At 34.7% G+C, this 20,405-nt stretch overlaps 1 protein-coding gene across 10 annotated transcripts in view; it reads left to right on the top strand.

Annotated features, from left to right (window-relative positions):
• Positions 1-20,405, top strand: part of EHBP1 (EH domain binding protein 1) — a 342,159-nt gene that overhangs the window by 230,449 nt on the left and 91,305 nt on the right. For 9 of the 10 annotated variants that reach the window (XM_059405990.1, XM_059405988.1, XM_059405989.1 and 6 more), the window contains 3 exons: positions 7,991-8,169; positions 8,765-8,813; positions 13,049-13,951. In XM_059405990.1, coding sequence (XP_059261973.1) covers positions 7,991-8,169; positions 8,765-8,813; positions 13,049-13,951 — 1,131 coding nt within the window. The remainder of the gene's footprint in view (positions 1-7,990; positions 8,170-8,764; positions 8,814-13,048; positions 13,952-20,405) is intronic. The other variant, XM_059405996.1, reaches the window with a different exon arrangement.

The raw sequence follows: 20,405 nt of genomic DNA, 5'->3' as shown, positions 1-20,405 counted from the left end.
AAGTTCATCCTTTTCTCTACTGCTATTGTATGTGGACCTATTTCTACCTTCTCTAGTCTACATAAGTATTAGATATATTTGGTCTTAGTTCTGATATCCTATTTTATAATTATGCTTTCTACTTTTAAAGTTTTTGTACTGTATGAGTTCTGTCTTCTTTATTTTATTTATAGGTGATCCTTCTGGTAATTTGGGAACTTGGTTATTGATTTATTGTTTAAACATCCCCACATATTGCACGTTAGGGTTACATTATGTCTCCTACTTCAGGCTGAAAAAGGTTTCCTTCTGTTTTTTGTTATCCTTGTTACCTTTAGGTGATTTTCAGATTGAATGGGGACAACACCATCTTTATTTCATCATTTTAATGCCAGCAGTTCCAATACTCTTCTTAAAATTTTTTGCTATAAAGCAGAAATGAATGTGAAACATATACAGAAGATACATAAAACATAGTACACAGCTTAAGAAAATTATTTTAAGTGAACATCTGTGTAAGCGACAAAAGAATTAGATCTTTAAAGTCTCTCCAGAAGTTTTAAGTACAAATCCTTTAACAATGTAGTTTAGGTTTGCTTGGTTTTTCATTTTATATAAATGGAATCATATGGTATGTATATATGATTTTGAGCCTGTTTTCTTTTGTTCAGTAGTATGCTTTAGGATTAGTGTGTTTTGTATTTCTCTCAATTGCTCTCCCCCCCTCCCTCACTTCATCTCTCCCTTTCTCTCTCTGTCTTTCTCTGTCTCTATGTGTGTGTGAAGTATTTCACTGTCAGAATAGACCACAATTTTAAGATCTATTCTATTGTTGATGAACATTTGGATTGTTTTCAGATCTGGGAAGTTGTAAACAGTGTTGCTGTCAAAACTTTTTTGAACATGTGTTCTATCTTGTGTAAGCATGAATTTCTGTAGGTTATAAACCCAGGATTGCTGGGTCATAGCATATGCACATCTTCAGATTTACCATAATAGATGATGCCAGAATTTTCCCATCAGCTCTGTATAAGCTCCCTTTGCTCCACATCCTTGTCAACACTTGGTATTTTTAATTTCATTAAAATTTTAATTTCATTTTAATTGAAAGTTTTTATTTTAACCTTTCTGGGGAGAATTGTATAGTAGTGCCTTGTGCAGTTCTTTGAATACTAATGTGATAGAGCAAATTTTCATTCTGAATATAAGCCCTGTGTGTGTGTATATATAAAATAATTTGGCACTAGGTTACTTAGCTTTATAGAAGGACAGGAAATACATTAGCATTATAGCATCAGATCTGCATTTCTCTAATTCAGCTCCCCATGAACTGTCCAGTTGTAAGATGGGAAGCATGAACCACTATGATTTATAAAATATACATTCTTGTAATAGCCTATACATATCACTGTTAGATCTCTCAAGGGACACACTTGAGTACAAGAATCGCACAGGGAAGCTACAGCCATTTCCAAGTCCACCAAGCGAGGGTCATTTTTACAATAAATAATGTTGCCTGGTAACAAACTTGACCTTTCACATTTATCTAATCCAATATATTTCTGTGGGAACATTGCTAGAAGGTAAACTCGAGGTCATTTCCTCATGAAGGACTTAGGTCTTTTACTTAACCCTTTCTCACTAGAAATAATCATTATCTTTACAGCTGTGTCCTATAATCCATGGATATGGTATATTTCATCCTCTCTTTAAGACTTCTTTATTTTCTCACAGTAAAGTTTGATAGTTATTTAATAACACTCATGTGCATTATTTATAGATTTATTCCTTAGTACTTGTTTTATTTGCCACCATGAATAGTCTTAAAAATTTAAATTTCTAACTGCTTTTTTGGTATATAGGAATGCATTTGGTTTTTGTGCACTTTTTTTTTTTTTATCCAGCAGTTTCCTTAAATTTTCATATTCATTCTAATAAATTACCTGTAGAAGTTCCTCCTATTATTTTTTTTAAAGATTTTATTTATTTATTTGACAGAGAGAAATTACAAGTACACTGAGAGGCAGGCAGAGAGAGAGAGAAGGAAGCAGGCTCCCTGCTGAGCAGAGAGCCCGATGCGGGACTCGATCCCAGGACCCTGAGATCATGACCCGAGCCGAAGGCAGCGGCTTAACCCACTGAGCCACCCAGGCGCCCAGTTCCTCCTATTATTAACTATAGCATAATCTATCTAATTGTCTAAGTAGTAAAAGAACAAAACTTAACTCAATTTTACTATGTAAATAAAATGAAATTATTTAAATGAAAATACTTTGAAAAAGAATAAATAGTACAATACAAGTGTTCTTATTTTTACCACTGCTATTGTTTGGGGCTCACCAAATATTAAGATTTATTCACAGGTTCCTCAGTTGTTTTCAGAAATTTATAATAATTGGGAGTGCCTGGATGGTTTAGTCAGTTGAGCATCTAACTCTCAGTTCATAATCTCTTGGGTTGTGAGATCCAAGGCCTGCTTTGGATCCTGTCTCAGCTGGGAGTCTGCTTGTAGATGCTCTCTGCTGCCCCTCTCCCTACTTGCACACTCCCTCACTTGCTCTCTCTCACTTTCTCTCTATCTCTCTCAAATAAATAAATTTTAAAAAATTTGTAGTAATTGGGGGAAGGCTCCCAAAATCAGCTGTAGGGAGACCAAAATGTCCTATAATTCTAGCAATGCTAGTGTACATTTCACTGCTCTGGACTTACTTAGTTCTAGTTCTAGTTCCAACCAAAAATCTAAAATCCAAAGAATGGATAGGGTTTTATTAACTAAATACTCCTAGAGTTTAAAGTGTTTGCATTAATTGCCTTTTTGAAATCAATTTAATATACACAGGGCAGTCAGTCATCTAAGAAGTTGACTAAGGCAACTTCTCAAGATATATATTTATAGTTTCTGTTGAGGTCCTAAAACTATATTATCTTGAAATGTGAAATGCACGTTGCTGAAGAGCACAGGCTCTGGAGTGGGAACACCTTGGTATAGATTCTCACTCCTTCACTTTCTAGCTGTGTAACTTCAGTTTCCTCAATTAAAATTGGAAGTAATAGCACTTACCTCAAAGGAGTTATGAGGATTTAATGAGCTAACCCATGTAAGGTTTTTACCATTGTTTGTGGGATGTAGTAAATGCTCAGAACATAGATTAATGAAAAATTAATAAGTCTTTTTGTGGATAGAAGAAATAACACATAGTAAAAATTCTATATGAGAGTCAAAGAAATATAGAAAATTCCTACTAAATGGAGTCGGAAAGAGAGTTCATGTGCAAGATGACAGCTGTACATAATCTTGAAAGTAGAATGTAATTGTAGGGACAGAGGATACTCCAAGTGAGGTGACAGTCTGTACAATCAGACAGGAAGTGGGGGAGCTGGGGCTAGGGAGGAAAGCATAATAATTCTAGAGAATGGTGAATCATTCCTGGAGAGCAGATATATTAAAAAAGATTTGGGATTCTTTGCTCAGAAGTATTTTGACATCATTTTATATGTTTAAAGTCATGAGAGGCTTTGACCTCCTGTGCTTTTAAGATTGTTGGTATGGCAGTGAATCAGATAAGGGAGAATTTGGAAGAAGGAAGATTTTGCAATAGTTATGCAAAAGAAGATAGATTACAACAATAGGATAAAAAATTCCCATGGATTAATTAATAAAGGATAGTAGGGGAAGGAAGAGGTCAAAGTTGAGTCTGAGATTTAAAGTCTAGACAATTGGGACAATAGTAGTATCATTTGTAAACATAGTGAAAATGAAGCAGGTTGTAAGGAAAGATTATAATTATGGTTTTGAACATATTGAGTTTGAATTTTATATGGCAGGAAGGACGGCCAGCTGGAAATGTCAACTTGAGATAGTTTGAACTATAAATGTATATTTGGGAATCATCTGCATGGAAGTGATAGTTGAAATCCTGGGAGTGAATCAGCTCAAAGTGTGGAAAGAGAAAACTATTTAGAGCAGTACCTAAAGGAATATATATGTGCTTCTTTCAGTGGAAGAAGGGGAAAGAGCAAAGAGAAAGCAACTAAAGTGAGAGGGGTAGAACAGAAAAAAATGGAATTGAGATTTCTTGCAGCTGTTAAAATTTAGGAAATTTTCTAACCAGTTATTGACTAGGTTTTCTAAAACCAATCCTATTGCCATTGACAGCAAGAATAACTAGGTGGCCTTACTACCTTTAATGTGTAAAAAGCCATGTTAAAAGAAACAATACGTTAAAATTATCTATACTAGATAATAGAACTATTAAGTGAAACAGTAGTTTCAAGTCCTATTTCATCTTTCCTGTCAGCACTTCAAACTGGCTCTGGTTGACATTGAATTGTAGTTCTTGGTTAAGTTAAGATTGGTACAATATCATCCGTAGAGTAGCTTGATGGAGAAAGAACTGGAAGGATTACCTAGTTAAGCAGATAAGTTAATCAAAATCAGATTCTGATTAATCTGCCCATAATTATAATTAGAAATGGTCATTAGAAATTTCCTCTCTTGGTGCATAAAAAAGATAACTGTAATATCTGTGGTTTATTTTCCCAGTGTGGTAAATAAAAATACCTTCTCATATAACCAGTCACTGCAAAAATAGAAGAAAGAACCTTTTTTTTTTTTTTAAAGATTTTATTTATTTATTTATTTGACAGCCATAGATCACAAGTAGGCAGAGAGGCAGTCAGAGAGGGGGCAGGGAAGGCAGGCTCCCCACTGAGCAGAGAGCCCCAATATGTGGGGCTCAATCCCAGGACCCTGGGATCATGACCTGAGCCAAAGGCAGAGGCTTTAACTCACTGAGCCACCCAGGCGTCCCAAGAAAGGACTTTTAAAGAGTTGTTCCAATATCTGAAAGTTTGGTTCTACCATTAATGGTCAGATTTTGGTATCTTCCTTTCTTTGGAAAGCACTAAATTACAGTCATTCAGAGCTGCTTTTTTCATCAAACCCATAGAAACATACATTGCCAATAATTCCAAGGGCCCCATTTTGCACATAAAGTGTCAGGACTGTCTTCTAATTAAAACTTTGTTTGCAACAGTATTTTTAACTAATCTTGAAGAAATTCATGGCCTTTGAAGTTTCCAAAAGACCCTCAAAGATGGGAATTCAAATGCTGGTGGTGTATTGGTTGTAGTAATAATAAATGCCATTACCATTTAATGAGTTGTTTCTATGTGCTGTACATTGTGCCAAGTATTTATTTAACAGTATTAATTGAGTGCCTGCTATGTGCCAGGATCTATGGACACTTGGGATAAGTTAATAAACTAAGATCCATATCTTCATAGCCCTTTTATTTGGTGAGAATGGACAAAGTAATAAGCAGTAAGCATGACCAATAAGCATATTTTTGTAATAACCAAGAAACTATATAGACGATAAGAAGATGGTAAGTACTATGGAAAGAGAAGAGCAAGGTAAGGTAGTGAGGAGTGTGTCACTGAGGTTGAATGATGGAGATGAGTTGCATTATTAAATAGGATAGTTAGAATAGGCATAATGAAGATGGTTGCATTGGAGCTAACCATGCAGATATCTGACAGGAGAGCGGGCAAATGGAACAATCTGTACAAAGGCGCTAAGGTGGGACCATGTCTTGGGTATCTAAAGAACAGCACAGCAGAAAGCTTACTATAGTTCAGTGTGATCAAGGGAGGGTGGTAATGAGCAATAATGGGTGGAAGGATGGGGAGACTGTCCTGTTACTGCAGTGACACCATGAGATAGGTGCCATTGCAATCCCCATTTTAATGATGAAGAAGTGGAGACATAGAGAAGTACAGTAACCTGCCACACCAGGAGCCAGCTATAGCAAGAAACAAGCGATTACATTCATTAATATCCTAAAGGCTCTGAAATTATTTAACTGCTTCTTTCTTTATGACCCTCTGCAAAATACTAGATGAAAGACGAGCTGTCCTGAAGTGGATGATTTATTGTATGATGGTTCTACTTCAGTCTTCTTTCTCTGCAACCAACATGACCATTTATAGGGCTTGTATTTTTATCAAGTTTCTTCATTTACAAAGGACTTCTTTTGCTTTGGCAAAGCAATAAGCATCCCTGTAAGATCTTTTTAAGTCAAGAGTTTTATGTTGGGGTAAATCCAAAGTTTAGTTTTAGTTCTTCTAGGCTTTTCATATTGAGCCTTCTTAGAAACAAGGTTATATTCTTAATCATAATGACATGGCATATTTTCCCTATTTCTTAAGTACAGAAAGCCACTCTAAATGGTGGTAATGACTTCTGTACATTACCTGTCTATATGCTACTGATAACTGGAATGAATCAGTATAATGGTAGTTGCAGATTATCTGTCTCATGTACTTATTATTCATACTTGGAATGAATCAGTACCTTAGTAATATAGTTTGATAAAGAAAAACATTTTATTAAAGACAATCCTTTAAATAATAGGAAGTCTAAGGAAAAAAAATATGTTTGTGTCCAGTTCTTTGATCCCCTGCCTCATCCATAGACCATTCTCCATTCCACTTCCAGGTTAAGTGGCCAGAACAATTTGAAAATCATAGTGGAAAGTCACCATTAGTTGAAAAGATATTTAATATTTCCTTTCTATACATGTCAAATTGATATGGTTAAAATATCTACTTATTATAAAGTAAACAGCTCATTACATTGGGAATTCCATTTTTACCTACTTCATATTAAGTAGAAGTGATCCAAATTTATTGAATTTAATGGCCTATGACTTTTTCAGCATTTACTTAGTATAGGTGATTACTTAAAGAACAGCACTTTGCAAGATTCATGTCTGTTTATATAATAGTTTGTTAATCTGATGATTGATTTAAAAATAAGAAATTACATCCTTGGTGTTTCTTAGAGTTTTTTCACAGGAACGGTGAGTGCATAATCACAATTACATGGAGTTGTTTTTAATTATTTGGCACTAACATGTTTTTGTCAAGTGGGGGCATCATTGGTCTTTCTTAAGTAAGCTGTGTGGCAAGAATGGTTTGCTTTTTAAACTTAAGTGATATTAGAGTCAAATAATCATTCCCCTTTCACCTCTATTTTATGGTTATAGTCAGTACTTTTAACTGATAGCAAAATTTAAAATCCAGAAACATATTAGCAGTTTTAGTTTTCTTAATGGTTTTCAGTTGTGCTACCCTCTTAAGTTACCATCACAAAATGTGATTGTTATTCAGTAAAAGAAAGTGATGTGTTTTTAAGAATAATGAAAGTTTAAGATAAAAGTCTTATTAATTTGGGTTTTTGTTTGTTTGTTTATTTGTTTTGTCATCACTGTTTTAAGTATATGAACAAGGGGGAAACCAAAGAATATGGTTAGATTTAACACACCCATGCCCTTATCTGACCTACAAAAGTAGCTCTCAGTGATAATTGAAAGATATTTTGAGCAAATCCAAATTACATACTGTCGTTTGGTATTGCCACCAATACCTGACTGGTGCTAATAACTCTAGATGTGTTTTGCCATCATTAAATTTAGATAAGAAATGTCTGAGTATGATTATCATTGTGCCATCTAAAATGCATGATCACTGCATTTTTTAAAAACTAGGATTTTGATCTAACACACACTAGCACACTCTAACAATTTGTGCTACAGTTAGACTTCAAAATATATTATTTTTAATCTAGTCAGAAAGGAACTATATTTGTACATGATTATATTTGAGGAAAATTTCTTAGGGTATAAGAGTTACACAGATACTCAGATTTAAGTATTTAAATGCTTTAATATAATGTTTCCCCATCAGTATAGCTCTTGGCTTGTTCTTATGTATGAGTTTAAAATCTTGCATATCTACATCCTTGTCAGGCAAATGCCATAGGCTAAAACTGAAGATAATAACTTAAGATTCATGTCTCCTTCTTGGAGGTTACAGTTGTCTTGAATTGACAGTTTTGAAGGACCTAAACTGACATCAAAGAGTTTAAATGATCTCGTTAGGTCAATTAATGTTAATTTTCATCTTCCATTAAATTATTTTAGTGTTTTTTTCTTTTTCTTTTTTCTAGCCGAGTCCTATCCCAAGTCCTGTTTTGGGGCGAAAGCCAAATGCTAGTCAGTCATTGCTTGTATGGTGCAAAGAAGTTACAAAAAACTATCGGGGAGTGAAAATCACCAATTTTACTACATCGTGGAGAAATGGTTTATCTTTCTGTGCAATATTACACCACTTTAGACCAGATTTAATGTAAGTAGAAACATTTTCCATTCCCTAGAAATATTTTGTAAATAATAGTTTTTTTTAAAAAACATAATTTCTTAACATGTGTCCTGAAATAGTTGACTTTTTATGTTTATTACCCATACCTTTGTTTTTGAGGAAAGAAAAGTTCTCCCTTCTGAACGCCTAAAACCAGTCTTTCTCTCTAAAAAAAAATTCCCTCTTAATCTCATACAAAGAACTGACTTCAAATTATTATGAAAATTGTGTGGCTGTTAAAATGAGATGAGACAAATAAGCCGTTAGCTCTTTGTACATTGACAACAAGGGATTACCTCATGGTAAATTTGGTTGTCAAGACTGGTCTCTGGTGCCCTGCCTTAACTTCTCTTTTAGATGGAATGCTTCAGGCAATGAAACATGTAATCACTGTTTTTATTTATTTATTTATTTATTTATTTCCTTAATTTTCCACACTATTAGTTTTGTTGATTGAATTGCTATGAAATTGCTAGTTACTCTTTGGTATTATAGAATGTCAAATTTTTAGATTCAGTTTGTTTTAAAAATAGCTGTTTTTATCAAATACTGTATGTACCTACTGTGCCATTTTCTCCCTCAGTGACTACAAGTCTCTGAATCCTCAAGATATTAAAGAGAACAACAAAAAGGTAAGAATTGCCAAGGGAAAAAATACATAGTTTCAAATTCAACTCCTATGTGGCTTTTGTTAATTTGGGGAAACTGAGGTGGTTTTCTGAGGTTGTCACAGAAGGTTGTCTGCTTCCTGCAGTTCAAATAGGATGCATGGTTTACATCTAAGTTGTCATAACCTTTAAAGATCACAAGTGCCAGACTGGCATCAGATTTTAATGTGTGTGTGGACTTCATTAACTGTTAAATATTTATTACAGTATATTGCTTTTAGTCAAGATTTAGCTTTTAAAAAGTGCACCCAAAGCTGTTACACCATAAATGATTATGAGTTTAGAAAAATCTGTTGGGAAGGGATGAGCGCAGGAGCATAATGGGTATGCAAGAAAGAATGCATATGTTCCTAGAAGCAAAAGGATATGAACATTGTGTTCTTTTTTTCTTTTCTCTTTTTTTTTTCACTTTCTGATAGACTGTACAGTTTTTCCACAAAATTAATTAGCATATTGAGGTCAGAGCTTTCCAGTTAGGAATATTGATCCTTTCAGACTTCTGGGTAGCTGCGTGGGGCTGAGTTGCCAGAAGCCCTTGGGCCAGCTGACTGTGGCCACAGGCTAACTTGCTATTTACCCCAGTGTACAGTACAATATTATAGTCATGTATGTGCACTGTGCCATGAGAAAGGAGAGAAGCACTAACTCAGCATATAGTAGGTACTCAATGTGTTTTATGTTACATTGAATTCTTCAACTGAAAAGTTCATGAAATATGTTGTTTTGGAATAGGAGTTCTGAATCTAGAAGGTATGGATAGAATCCAGGTGGTTCTTGAACCTGAATAGGGGGGAAAATGGGTTTTATTTTCTTAATTCTTTAAATGAAATTTAGTATTTCTTCAATTATGAATTTAGGCAACTTACCACTATAAAGTTAGCCATTCCTGAGACTTTATCACCTTGAGAATTTTAGATATTTTAATATCACATTGCAGTTGTAATATCTTCACCTATCTTTTTTTTTTTTTTTTTTTTTTAAAGATTTTATTTATTTATTTATTTGACAGAGAGAAATCACAAGTAGATGGAGAGGCAGGCAGAGAGAGAGAGAGGGAAGCAGGCTCTCCGCTGAGCAGAGAGCCTGATGCGGGACTCGATCCCAGGACTCTGAGATCATGACCTGAGCCGAAGGCAGCGGCTTAACCCACTGAGCCACCCAGGCGCCCATCTTCACCTATCTTTTAAGCTAATCACTTCTTCAGAATTACAGTTGTTAATACAGTCATAAAAAGCACATGTCTTGCTGTTTCTCAAATTCAATTTTACTAATATTTTTTATAGTTTTATTTTTCATATAATTGGTTTCTTCTGTAATCCTGTGTGTTTTAAAAACATAAAGGATTGTTCTGAGAAGGGGTTCATTACCAAAAGGGTTCAGGGAACAAAGTGTTCAATAACCTCTGGTCTAGACTAATGTTTTCATTCTACTTTAAATTAGATAATTAAAACCACCAGTGTTTAAAAAATCTATAAAGGGAACCTTGATAGAAGTTCAGTTAGCAGATGAGAATTTAAGTCAACAAATTTTTTACTTTTATTGCTCTCTGAACCCAAAAATTTGCATTGTCATTAGAAAACCCTTTTTCTTTACAAATGCATGATGCTGGCCTAGAGAAATACATTTTAAAACTGTCAGTTTTTTTTATGAAATATACCATCAAAAAAGGTAATCTTAAAACATCAGGATATTTTTCTTGATAGAAATCACACCTACGGTGGGCATGCTAAGAGTAAGTTATTTTCATGAATTATTTTTTGGATAATTTTGGAGAGCTTGTATCTGTCAAAGTGAAATGCCTGTTTTTTCATCAATTAAATTATATCTTCAGATATGGTAGTTATATGCCTGCATTGCATTTGAATAAAATACTAAGCTAATTTAAATGCAGACAAAAGTGTTATAAAATAAACCATTATTATTTTTATAAAGTGAAGCTTTTTAAATTACTGTTTGAAATTTTGAAAAGGAAACGTTGTTGATTGTACCCAGCTGTGTATTTTTAAGAGTCAGGAGATTTGCCTTAAAGCTTAGGTCACACTTCACATTATTTTTTCAGTAATAACGATAAGCATGTCTTGGGTTTACGTATTGCTATGTGGAGAAGAATATCCTATTAAATTTTTTCTCAGATCTTCCAAGGCAGATACTTATGGCTTTTTAAAAGGGTTTTAATTTAGATGATCCTATTCATTGAACAGTTGAATAAATAATTGTTATACAATCTTTCCTTTTCATCACTTCGCAACTTCCTACCTGATATCTAAGTTGAGTATCAGTTGCTACCTGCAGGTTTATTTCCGGCTTCATACAGTTCTTCCCGATAACCCCATCTGCCCTTGGACTTAAAGCAGAGAGAGAAACAATGCCTGTGTCTTAAGTTCCATGCAGATGCATAACATAACTGGCAGTGACTCCTCCTTACCAATTAAATAACATCTAGAAATGAATAAGACAATTTTCTTTGAAAGACCTCTTCTTTTTCTCCACACACAAACAGCTAAAAAGACAGGTGATTTACCACAGGAAAAGAGGTTAACCTATGGGAAAATCCCTTCATAAAATCTTGACCTCGCTTACAAGAAACCCGGTTTGTTTTTAAAAAAATTTTTTTTTTAAGAGCAGTTAGTGTGCATAAAATGAATTGCTACATGAAGCAAAACATTAGCAGGAGATTCCCCACAAGGAAGCTAATCATTTTCCTAGGTCTGTAAAAAGTGCTAAATAAAAAAGGTATTTACTTGTGACATATGATCTTAACCAGTATGTCAGTGTTTTAGATAATTGGGAAATGTTTAGAATACTGCCTGTGGTGCTTTTCTTGATGGTCTGCAATTGATGTCTGTCAATCAAGTTGTCAAGACACATGAGGAGGAAAATGACTTTAATTTTCCTAAAACATGTAAAATAACAAACAGGCCTAAACATGCACACCACTGAGCCATTCTCTTGAGTAAATATTTTGAGGTACCTATATTATGAAACAGTGCTGTGAAAATTGAAGAGGTTTTAATATTGCAATTTATTTTTCATTTTCTTTCTTACTTCTTCCACAACATTTACTAAACTACAGGAAGAATATGAGACAAGGATTAAATTCAAAGGTAAAAATGCACTTTAACATGTAAGTGCAAAAGAGTAATTCCTTCTAAATTGTTACATAATTCCCTAGCCTTTCTTTTAAGAAAAATTTTGAATTATGATCCTTTATCTAGGTTGTTACAAAGGCAGACATTTTATATTCCAAAGTGAGAATACAACTAGAAGGTCTGTATATTTTTAGAGGGTATATCTGAACCTTTAACCGTATTTTTAATGCTTCCTAGCAACACAGTGCTGTTTTAAAGGGTTAGTTCAGGATAGTAATAATTAATTGTAAATTGAGAAACAGCTTTGATTCTTCAAAACTAGAAAAACCTGATGTGCCACCATCATTTAAAGGCTAACAAAAATAATACAATGCAGCCTCACATTCTCAACTAAGTTGTACTACTCAAAACATTTCATTCTTTCCAAAATGGATGAAGTGAAAATGCAGTCACTCTTATCATTATGAAAATCAGTCTTAATTGGGCATTTAGAAAATGTGTCTACATTTCTAGGCTTAAATAATTTGTATTTTATACTAGGTAATCTAGGATTAGGTCTTTGGGGATATGTAGCTATCCTTTTTCTTCACAAATCACTGCAGTTATATGAACATGTTAAAGAGATGTTGATAGGAATGATAAAACTCCAGATTATTATTTTTTTATACCTTAGTTCCTTATAAAAATTGATTCTAAGTTTTTTTGTTTTAATTCTAAATTTTGCTTATTTTCTTTATTAGAAAAGAGCATTTCAATTGTTATCAATTAAGAAACTTTTTCTTGTACCTACCCTACTTTTACAAATTTCTGACATGGAATTTTGTTCTGTTTTTGTATCAGTTATATCAGTAACAGAGTATGCCCTCCAACAACAACAACAAAATCCATTAAAATTTTGCTTTTTTTAAAATGAGAACTAAACTTTATTTTTTAACTTTTTTTATTGAAGTATAATTAACACATAACATTATATTAGTTCTAGGTATGCAGCATAATGATTCAGTAACATTCCCCACAATATGTCTAACTAATATCTATTCTTCTGCTGTTTTTAAAGTGCATGGATTGTTTGAACTATTCAATATATCTTTGTTTTTCCTTTCTTTGAAGGCATATGATGGATTTGCCAGCATAGGAATTTCCCGATTGTTGGAACCTTCTGATATGGTTTTATTAGCAATTCCTGACAAACTGACTGTTATGACTTACCTCTATCAAATCAGGGCACATTTCAGTGGCCAAGAACTGAATGTTGTCCAGATAGAGGAGAACAGCAGTAAAAGCACATATAAAGTTGGAAACTATGAAACAGATACAAACAGTTCTGTTGATCAGGAAAAATTTTATGCTGAGCTTAGTGATCTGAAACGGGAACCTGAACTGCAGCAACCTACCAGCGGAGCGGTGGACTTCTTATCACAAGACGACTCTGTATTTGTAAATGATAGTGGGGTTGGAGAGTCAGAAAGTGAACATCAGACTCCTGATGATCATCTTAGTCCAAGCACAGTCTCCCCTTACTGTCGCAGGACTAAAAGTGACACAGAACCCCAAAAGTCCCAGCAGAGCTCTGGAAGGACTTCAGGATCCGATGACCCTGGAATATGTTACAGTATAGATTCGACCCACGCACAAGTTCTGTTAGGCAAGAAGAGACCACTGAAAGCTGAGACTTTAGAATTAAGTGACTTAAATGTCAGTGATAAGAAGAAGGATGTGTCTCCACCCTTTATTTGTGAGGAGACAGAGGAACAAAAGCTTCAGACTCTAGATATCAGTAATAACTTGGAAAAAGAAAAATTAGAGAATTCTAGACCCTTAGAGTACAGATCAGATCCTGAATCACCGATCAAAAAACCAAGTTTATCTCCTACTTCCAAACTTGGATACTCATACAATAGAGATGCAGACCTTACAAAGAAAAAACGTACTTCCCTGAGGCAGACAGAGTCTGATCCAGATACTGATAGAACCACTTTAAATCATGCAGATCATTCCACAAAAACAGTCCAGGTAAGTGAGTTAGAATGATGAGTACTATATTTAGTAAATAATTGTTCTGAATATTTTTGGGTTTTTTGTGTTCATAGAGCACTTTCAAATGCTACAGATGATTAAAGGTGAAATGTAATTAACCATTATAGAAAAATCTACACTATACCTGCACTTCATTTAAAGTTTATGATATACTATTTTAAGCCTACAAATAAATACAAATTTGAAGATTAAAGAGTAGTGTCAGCTTTTCAAATCAAAATTTTATTTACCTATAAAAACAGAACATTTCACTGTGAGAATAAGTCAAAGATATTTCACTATTCCATTTACTAGGAGTATCATTCTGAAAATGTGTAATGCTAAATTAAATATTTCCCATTTAAAGTATTTTCTTCAAACATTTTAATTGCATTGTAATTGGTGTTTTCAGTTCCATTGTTACTTGTGGTTAAAAACTCCAGTAACATCCAGATTCCTCCTCATAAGGGGAATATGAGACAAATTTGACCTTATAATATTTGCTATATTTAATTGAATCTCTGGCACCATCAATTATAAGACATACCATTATTTTATGTACCAAAAGAAAGAAAAACATTGCCAGTAAACTATGATAAATGGTTTTCTTATCACATACAATTTTTATTTTATACCTATTGAATGAATTCTTTTAGACTTATTCAAGCATAGATTTTTTAATCATGTAACACTCTGAGTAAACATAAAAAAGTTTAAGTAAAGTAAATTGGTTAAGATATAACTGATTTAGAATTAGAATTTGAAATCCAACTCTTCTTTTTGATTTGGAATTTTTCCTGGTTTTCCACACAGTGTTGTGCTCTGTGCCATCAGAAGCATGATGTTATAGCAGTGATTCCCAAAGTATGATCTGGAGACCTCTGAGGCTCTCCTAACCTCTTTCAGAGGCCCCCAAAGTTGAAACTACTTTCATAATAATAATAGAACATTATTTACCTTTTTCACTTTCATTCTCTCACAGCTATACAGTGGTGTTTTCTGGAGGCCACACGATTTGTGATATCTCAAAAGATTGAATATAAAAGTAGATATGAGGGGAGCCTGGGTGGCTCAGTTGGTTGGGCATCTGCCTTTGGCTCAGGTCGTGATCCTGGGGTCCTAGGACCGAGCCCCACATCAAGCTTCCTCCTCAGCAGGGAGTCTACTTCTCCCTCTGACCCTGACCCTCCCCTGCCCCCACCTTGTGCTCTGTTTCTCTCTCTTTCTCTCTCAAATAAATAAATAGTCTTTTTAAAAAATGTAGATATGAGAATCCAGCTGCCTGCTATTGAGCCAGACATAAAAGAGATTTCCAAAAAATATAAAATAATGCCATTCTCACTTATTTTTGTTTTTTTTTAAGTATTATTATTATTTTTTTATTCATTTGACAGAGTGAGAGAAATCACAAGTAGGCAGAGAGGCAGGCAGAGAGAGAGAGAGAGGGGAGGAAGCAGGCTTCCTGCAGAGCAGGGAGCCCGACGCAGGGCTCGATTTCAGTACCCTGGGATCATGACCTGAGCCGAAGGCAGAGGCTTTAACCCACTGAGCCACCCAGGCGCCCCATTAAGTATTATTTTTTGTTAGAATGTTAACATCTAATGGGTTTATTATAGTTCTTTTTTTTTTTTTTTTTTTAAGAATTTTATTTATTTGAGAGAGAGAGAGAGAGCAATTGGGGGGGGGAGGTGCATGGAGACAGAGGGAAAAGCAGACTCCCTGCTGAGGCCTGAGCCAGACATGGTCTCAATCCCAGGACCCCGAGATCATAATCCTCAGAGGGCAGAGGATTAACCAACTGAGCCACCCAGGCACCTCATTATACTTATTTCTAAAGGAATGAATAAATATTTCCAACACTTCTCAGTTTTAATTTCCAAAATGATAGGTATAAATAGATATAACCCACATAAACAAAAGCTTTTTAAGATCCTCAATAATTTTTAAGCACATGTAAGGATTCTGAGATCAAAAAATTTGAGACCTCTGAATTACACCAGATTTCTTTACAGTTGTCTCTGGGGTTTTCTTTTCAGTAATACTCATTGATAATAGCACTTTCTTGACCTTATCAGAAGATCCCAAAATAAGATTTTCAGATAATAACCTGGAGTTATATTCCATTTTTAAATACTACTCAAGTGGTTGTTGACTGAAACATCAAGGGATTGAAGTCTTGTCACCTGAAATAACAAACACATGCATAGGTAGGCATTGATGGCTATCTTGACTACCACCTGGCTGGCACAGATTATAAGATGCCATCAATTTTAAGTTTTCAGAGGTGTTAAGAAAACATACACATCTTTGAATCAAGGAAATAGAGTAGCTAACAAAGCAAGCCACTGTTCTTCTAGTCAAAAATCTCAAGTCAAAGGTTCTAAGTACATAACTTTTAGTACAAAAAAGCTTTCAAGTGATCAGATACAGCATACATAGTAAATAATTGAGAAATATCTAGCGGGGCTCCTGGGTGGCTCAGTTGGTTAAGCATCTTCTGGGATCATTTCTGGGATCCATCCTGGGATGAAGCCTCCTGTCGGGCTCCCTGCTCAGTGGGGAGCCTGCTTCTCCCTCTCTCTCTGACCCTTCCCTCCAGCTTGTGCTCTCTCTCTCTGTCTCTCCCTCAAAGGAGTAAATAAAATCTTTAAAAAAGAAAGAAAGAGGGAAAGAAAGGAAGAAAAGAAAGAAAGAGAAAAGGAAAGAAACATCTAGGGATTAACAACTGCAGAATTTGGTGAGCCTAATTTCTAAGTATTACCCAAGACAGATCTTTCTTATAACCCAGATTTGTAAGGTAAATGTATTTAGCTAAATCTAGAAATTGATTAATGTTTAAAAATTAAAAATACTCCAGACTGGGAATCAGTACATCTGGATTCTCATCTTGACTCTGCTAATAATTACCAGTGTGACATGTTAATTAGCCATTTAAATATTTTAAATCTGATTTTCCACATAAGTTAAATGAAATAATCTCTAAGAGTCTTTTTAGCTCTAAAACTCTCTCACATCTTAGGGGCGCCTGGGTGGCTCAGTGGGTTAAGCCTCTGCCTTCGGCTCAGGTCATGATCTCAGGGTCCTGGGATCAAGCCTTGCATCAGGCTCCCTGCTTGGCAGGAAGCCTGCTTCTCACTCTCCCCCAACCCCTGGCTTGTGTTCCCTCTCTCATTGTTTTTCACTGTCAAATAAGTAAATAAAATCTTAAAAAAAAAAAAATAGAGGCAGTATCTATTTACAACTTCATATATGTTTGTTTATTGTCCCTTGATTTAATGGTCAGTATTTTGTTTAGGGTAAAGTTAAAAGTTTGTTATTTTTTATTTTTTTTGTCAGAAGTACTGCCTGATACAAAAAATTGTAATGTGACTACAATATTTCATAGGTTTTTAAAATTGGACAATTTTAGCATCTAAATTTAAATAATAAAAAAATCTGTTTTTCTTTTACACACACCGTTTCATCAGTGCAAAGATATGCATCTTTTTACATTTTAACTTCTCTGAAATCAAGATCCTACTTATAATAGATAGTATGTTAGAGTTTGACAGTGTTTATTCTTTCTTAGTCATTCATAAAATAATATGTCTAGTAACTAATGACATTAAATTAGAGGAAATTTGATGATTTAATATGGCTGTATAGCATTGAAAGTCATAATGTTGCTCATTTGAGTGGCTAATACATATGATGACCTTTATATATCTTACACATATCTCTCTTAAACTTTATAACCCATGAGGTAAGTGGTTAAATTATATTTAATATATGGGAAGACTGGGCTTTACAGAGTTGCCTAAGGTGACTTAATAAGTGTTAAAGTTTGAATTCAAAACCAGTGTTTTCTGACTCCAGAGTCTGTGCTCCTAAGCTATATATTCATACTATCTCTTCAACATAATAGCACTAAAGATAATCAGCCCAGATGTAAAATAGTCAAATTTACTGAAGGGAAATTTAGCAATGTACATCAAGTCCCTTAAAAATGTTCATCTCATTAGATTCTACCTCCAGGAACTATTTTCCCTAGGATAATCAGAATTGTATACAAGAATTTATGTATAAAGATTTTTTGTTTTGTTTTTTTTTTTTTTTTTGAGAGAGAGAGAGAGCGGGAGGTTGGGAGGAGGGTGGGAATGGCAGAGGGTGAGGGAGAGAATCTTAAGCAGGCTGCATGCCTATGCAAAGCCCAGTGTGGGGCTTGATCTCATGACCTGAGATCATGACCTGCGCCCAAATCAAGAGTCAGACACTTAACTGACTTGAGCCACTCAGGCACCCCTGTAACAAAGATGTTAAAACATTATTAATGATAGTGAAAAATTATAAACAACATAAATACCTAATAATATAAGGCAAGTTAAAGTATGATAATAGAATGCTGGGTAAAAGTATAAAATATTATGTTTAAAAATATTTTTAAAATACTTACATGAGAATATTCTCACAATAGAATGTTAAGTTTAAAAAACGTGATTCTAAGGGTGCCTGGGTGGCTCAGTGGGTTAAGCCGCTGCCTTCGGCTCAGGTCATGATCTCAGGGTCCTGGGATCGAGTCCCGCATCGGGCTCTCTGCTCGACAGGGAGCCTGCTTCCCTCTTTCTCTCTCTCTGCCTGCCTCTCCATCTACTTGTGATTTCTCTCTGTCAAATAAATAAATAAAATCTTTAAAAAAAATAAAAAATAAAAAAAAATAAAAAACATGATTCTACAGTGATTATTGCTGGGTACCAAGATTGCTAATTATCTTTATTTTGTTTTTTATTTTCAAATAATTCTTTTTTATTGAGGTATAATTGACATATTATATTAGTTTCAGGTATATAACAATTATTTGATGTTTGTATACATTGTAAAATGACCATCACAGTAAGCCTAGTTAACATCCATCACTGTACATAGTTATAAAATTTTTTTTGTGACCAGAACATTTAAGATCTACTGCCTTAGCAACTTTCATATATGCAATGCAGTGCTACTAACTATAGTTGCCATGCCATACATGATATCTCCATAAGTTATTTATTTTATAACTGGAATTGCATACCTCTCGACTCCCTTCACCCATTTTATACACATCCTACTCCCAGCCTCTGGCAACTACCAGTTGGTCTCTGTATCTGTAAGCTAGGTTTTTGGGTTTTAGGGGGTTCTGCATTTTTTTTTTTTTTAGATTTTGCATACAAGTAAAATCATATGGTAAATATATGGAAATAAGATAAAGATGAATACCAATTCATCTTTGTCTTATTTGACTTAGCCTAACGCCTTCAAGATCTGCACATGCCACAAATCGCAAGATTTCATTTTTTTTTATGGCTGATTAATGTGCCACAGAGTGTAGGGTGTGTGTGTGTGTGCGTGTGTGTATCCACTTATACATCAGTAGGCACTTAGGTTGTTTCTGTACCTTGGCTATTGTAAATAATGCTGCAGTTGGGGCACCTGGGTGGCTCAGTGGGCTGGGTGTTGGACTCTTAGTTTTGGCTCAGGTCATGATCTCATGGGTTGTGGGATGGGCTCTGTACTCAGCAGGAAGTCTGCCTGGGGATTCCCTCCTTCTGCTCCTCCCCAGCTTGAGCACCAGGAGTGTGCATACATGCAAGGCCTCTCTCTCTCTCAAATAAAAAAATCTTTAAAAATAATAATAATAGAGGTACCTGGATGGCTCAGTTGGTTAAGTGACTGCTTTTGGCCCAGGTCATGATCTCAGGATCCTGGAATGGAGCTGTGCATCAGGCTCCTTGCTCAGCAGGGAGCCTGCTTCTCCCTCTTCCTCTGTCATTCCCCCTGCTTGTGCTCTGTCCCTCTCTCTCAAATGAATAAATAAAATCTTTTTAAAAACTAATAATGCTGCAGTGAACATAGGGGTGCATACATTTTTTTGAGTTAGTTTTTTGCATTTTTTGGATAAATACCCAAAAGTGGAATTTTCTGGATCGTATGGTAGTTCTATTTTAAATTTTTTGGAGGACCTTCCATCCTATTTCCCACAGTGGCTGCATCAATTTACATTCCCACCAACAGTGCTCCACATCCTCACCAACATTTGTTATTCCTTGTCTTTTTGATAATAGCCATTCTAACAGGTACAAGGAAATAATTCCTTGTGGTTTTAATTTGCATTTCCTTGATAATTAGTGATGTTAAGATGTTTTTGTGTACCTGTGGCCATTTGTATGTCTTTTTTGGGAAAGAAGTCTATTTAAATCTTCTGCCTATTATTTAATTGGATTGCTATTGAGTTATATGAGTTCTTTATATATTTTGGATATTAACCCCTTCCCAGATACATGATTTGCATATGTTTTCTCCAATTCACTAGACTAGCTTTTTGTTTTGTGGATATTTTCCCTGACTCTGCAGAAACTTTTTATTTTGACGTAGTCCCACTTGTTTATTTTTGCCTTTGTTGCCTTTGCTTTTGGTGTCAAATCCAAAAAAATCATCA

Source organism: Mustela nigripes, chromosome 7 (assembly GCF_022355385.1).
Source record: "Mustela nigripes isolate SB6536 chromosome 7, MUSNIG.SB6536, whole genome shotgun sequence".
NCBI lineage: Eukaryota > Metazoa > Chordata > Mammalia > Carnivora > Mustelidae > Mustela > Mustela nigripes.
The sequence above is the reverse complement of the archived record's forward strand: the minus strand, read 5'-3'. Positions and strand labels throughout refer to the sequence as shown.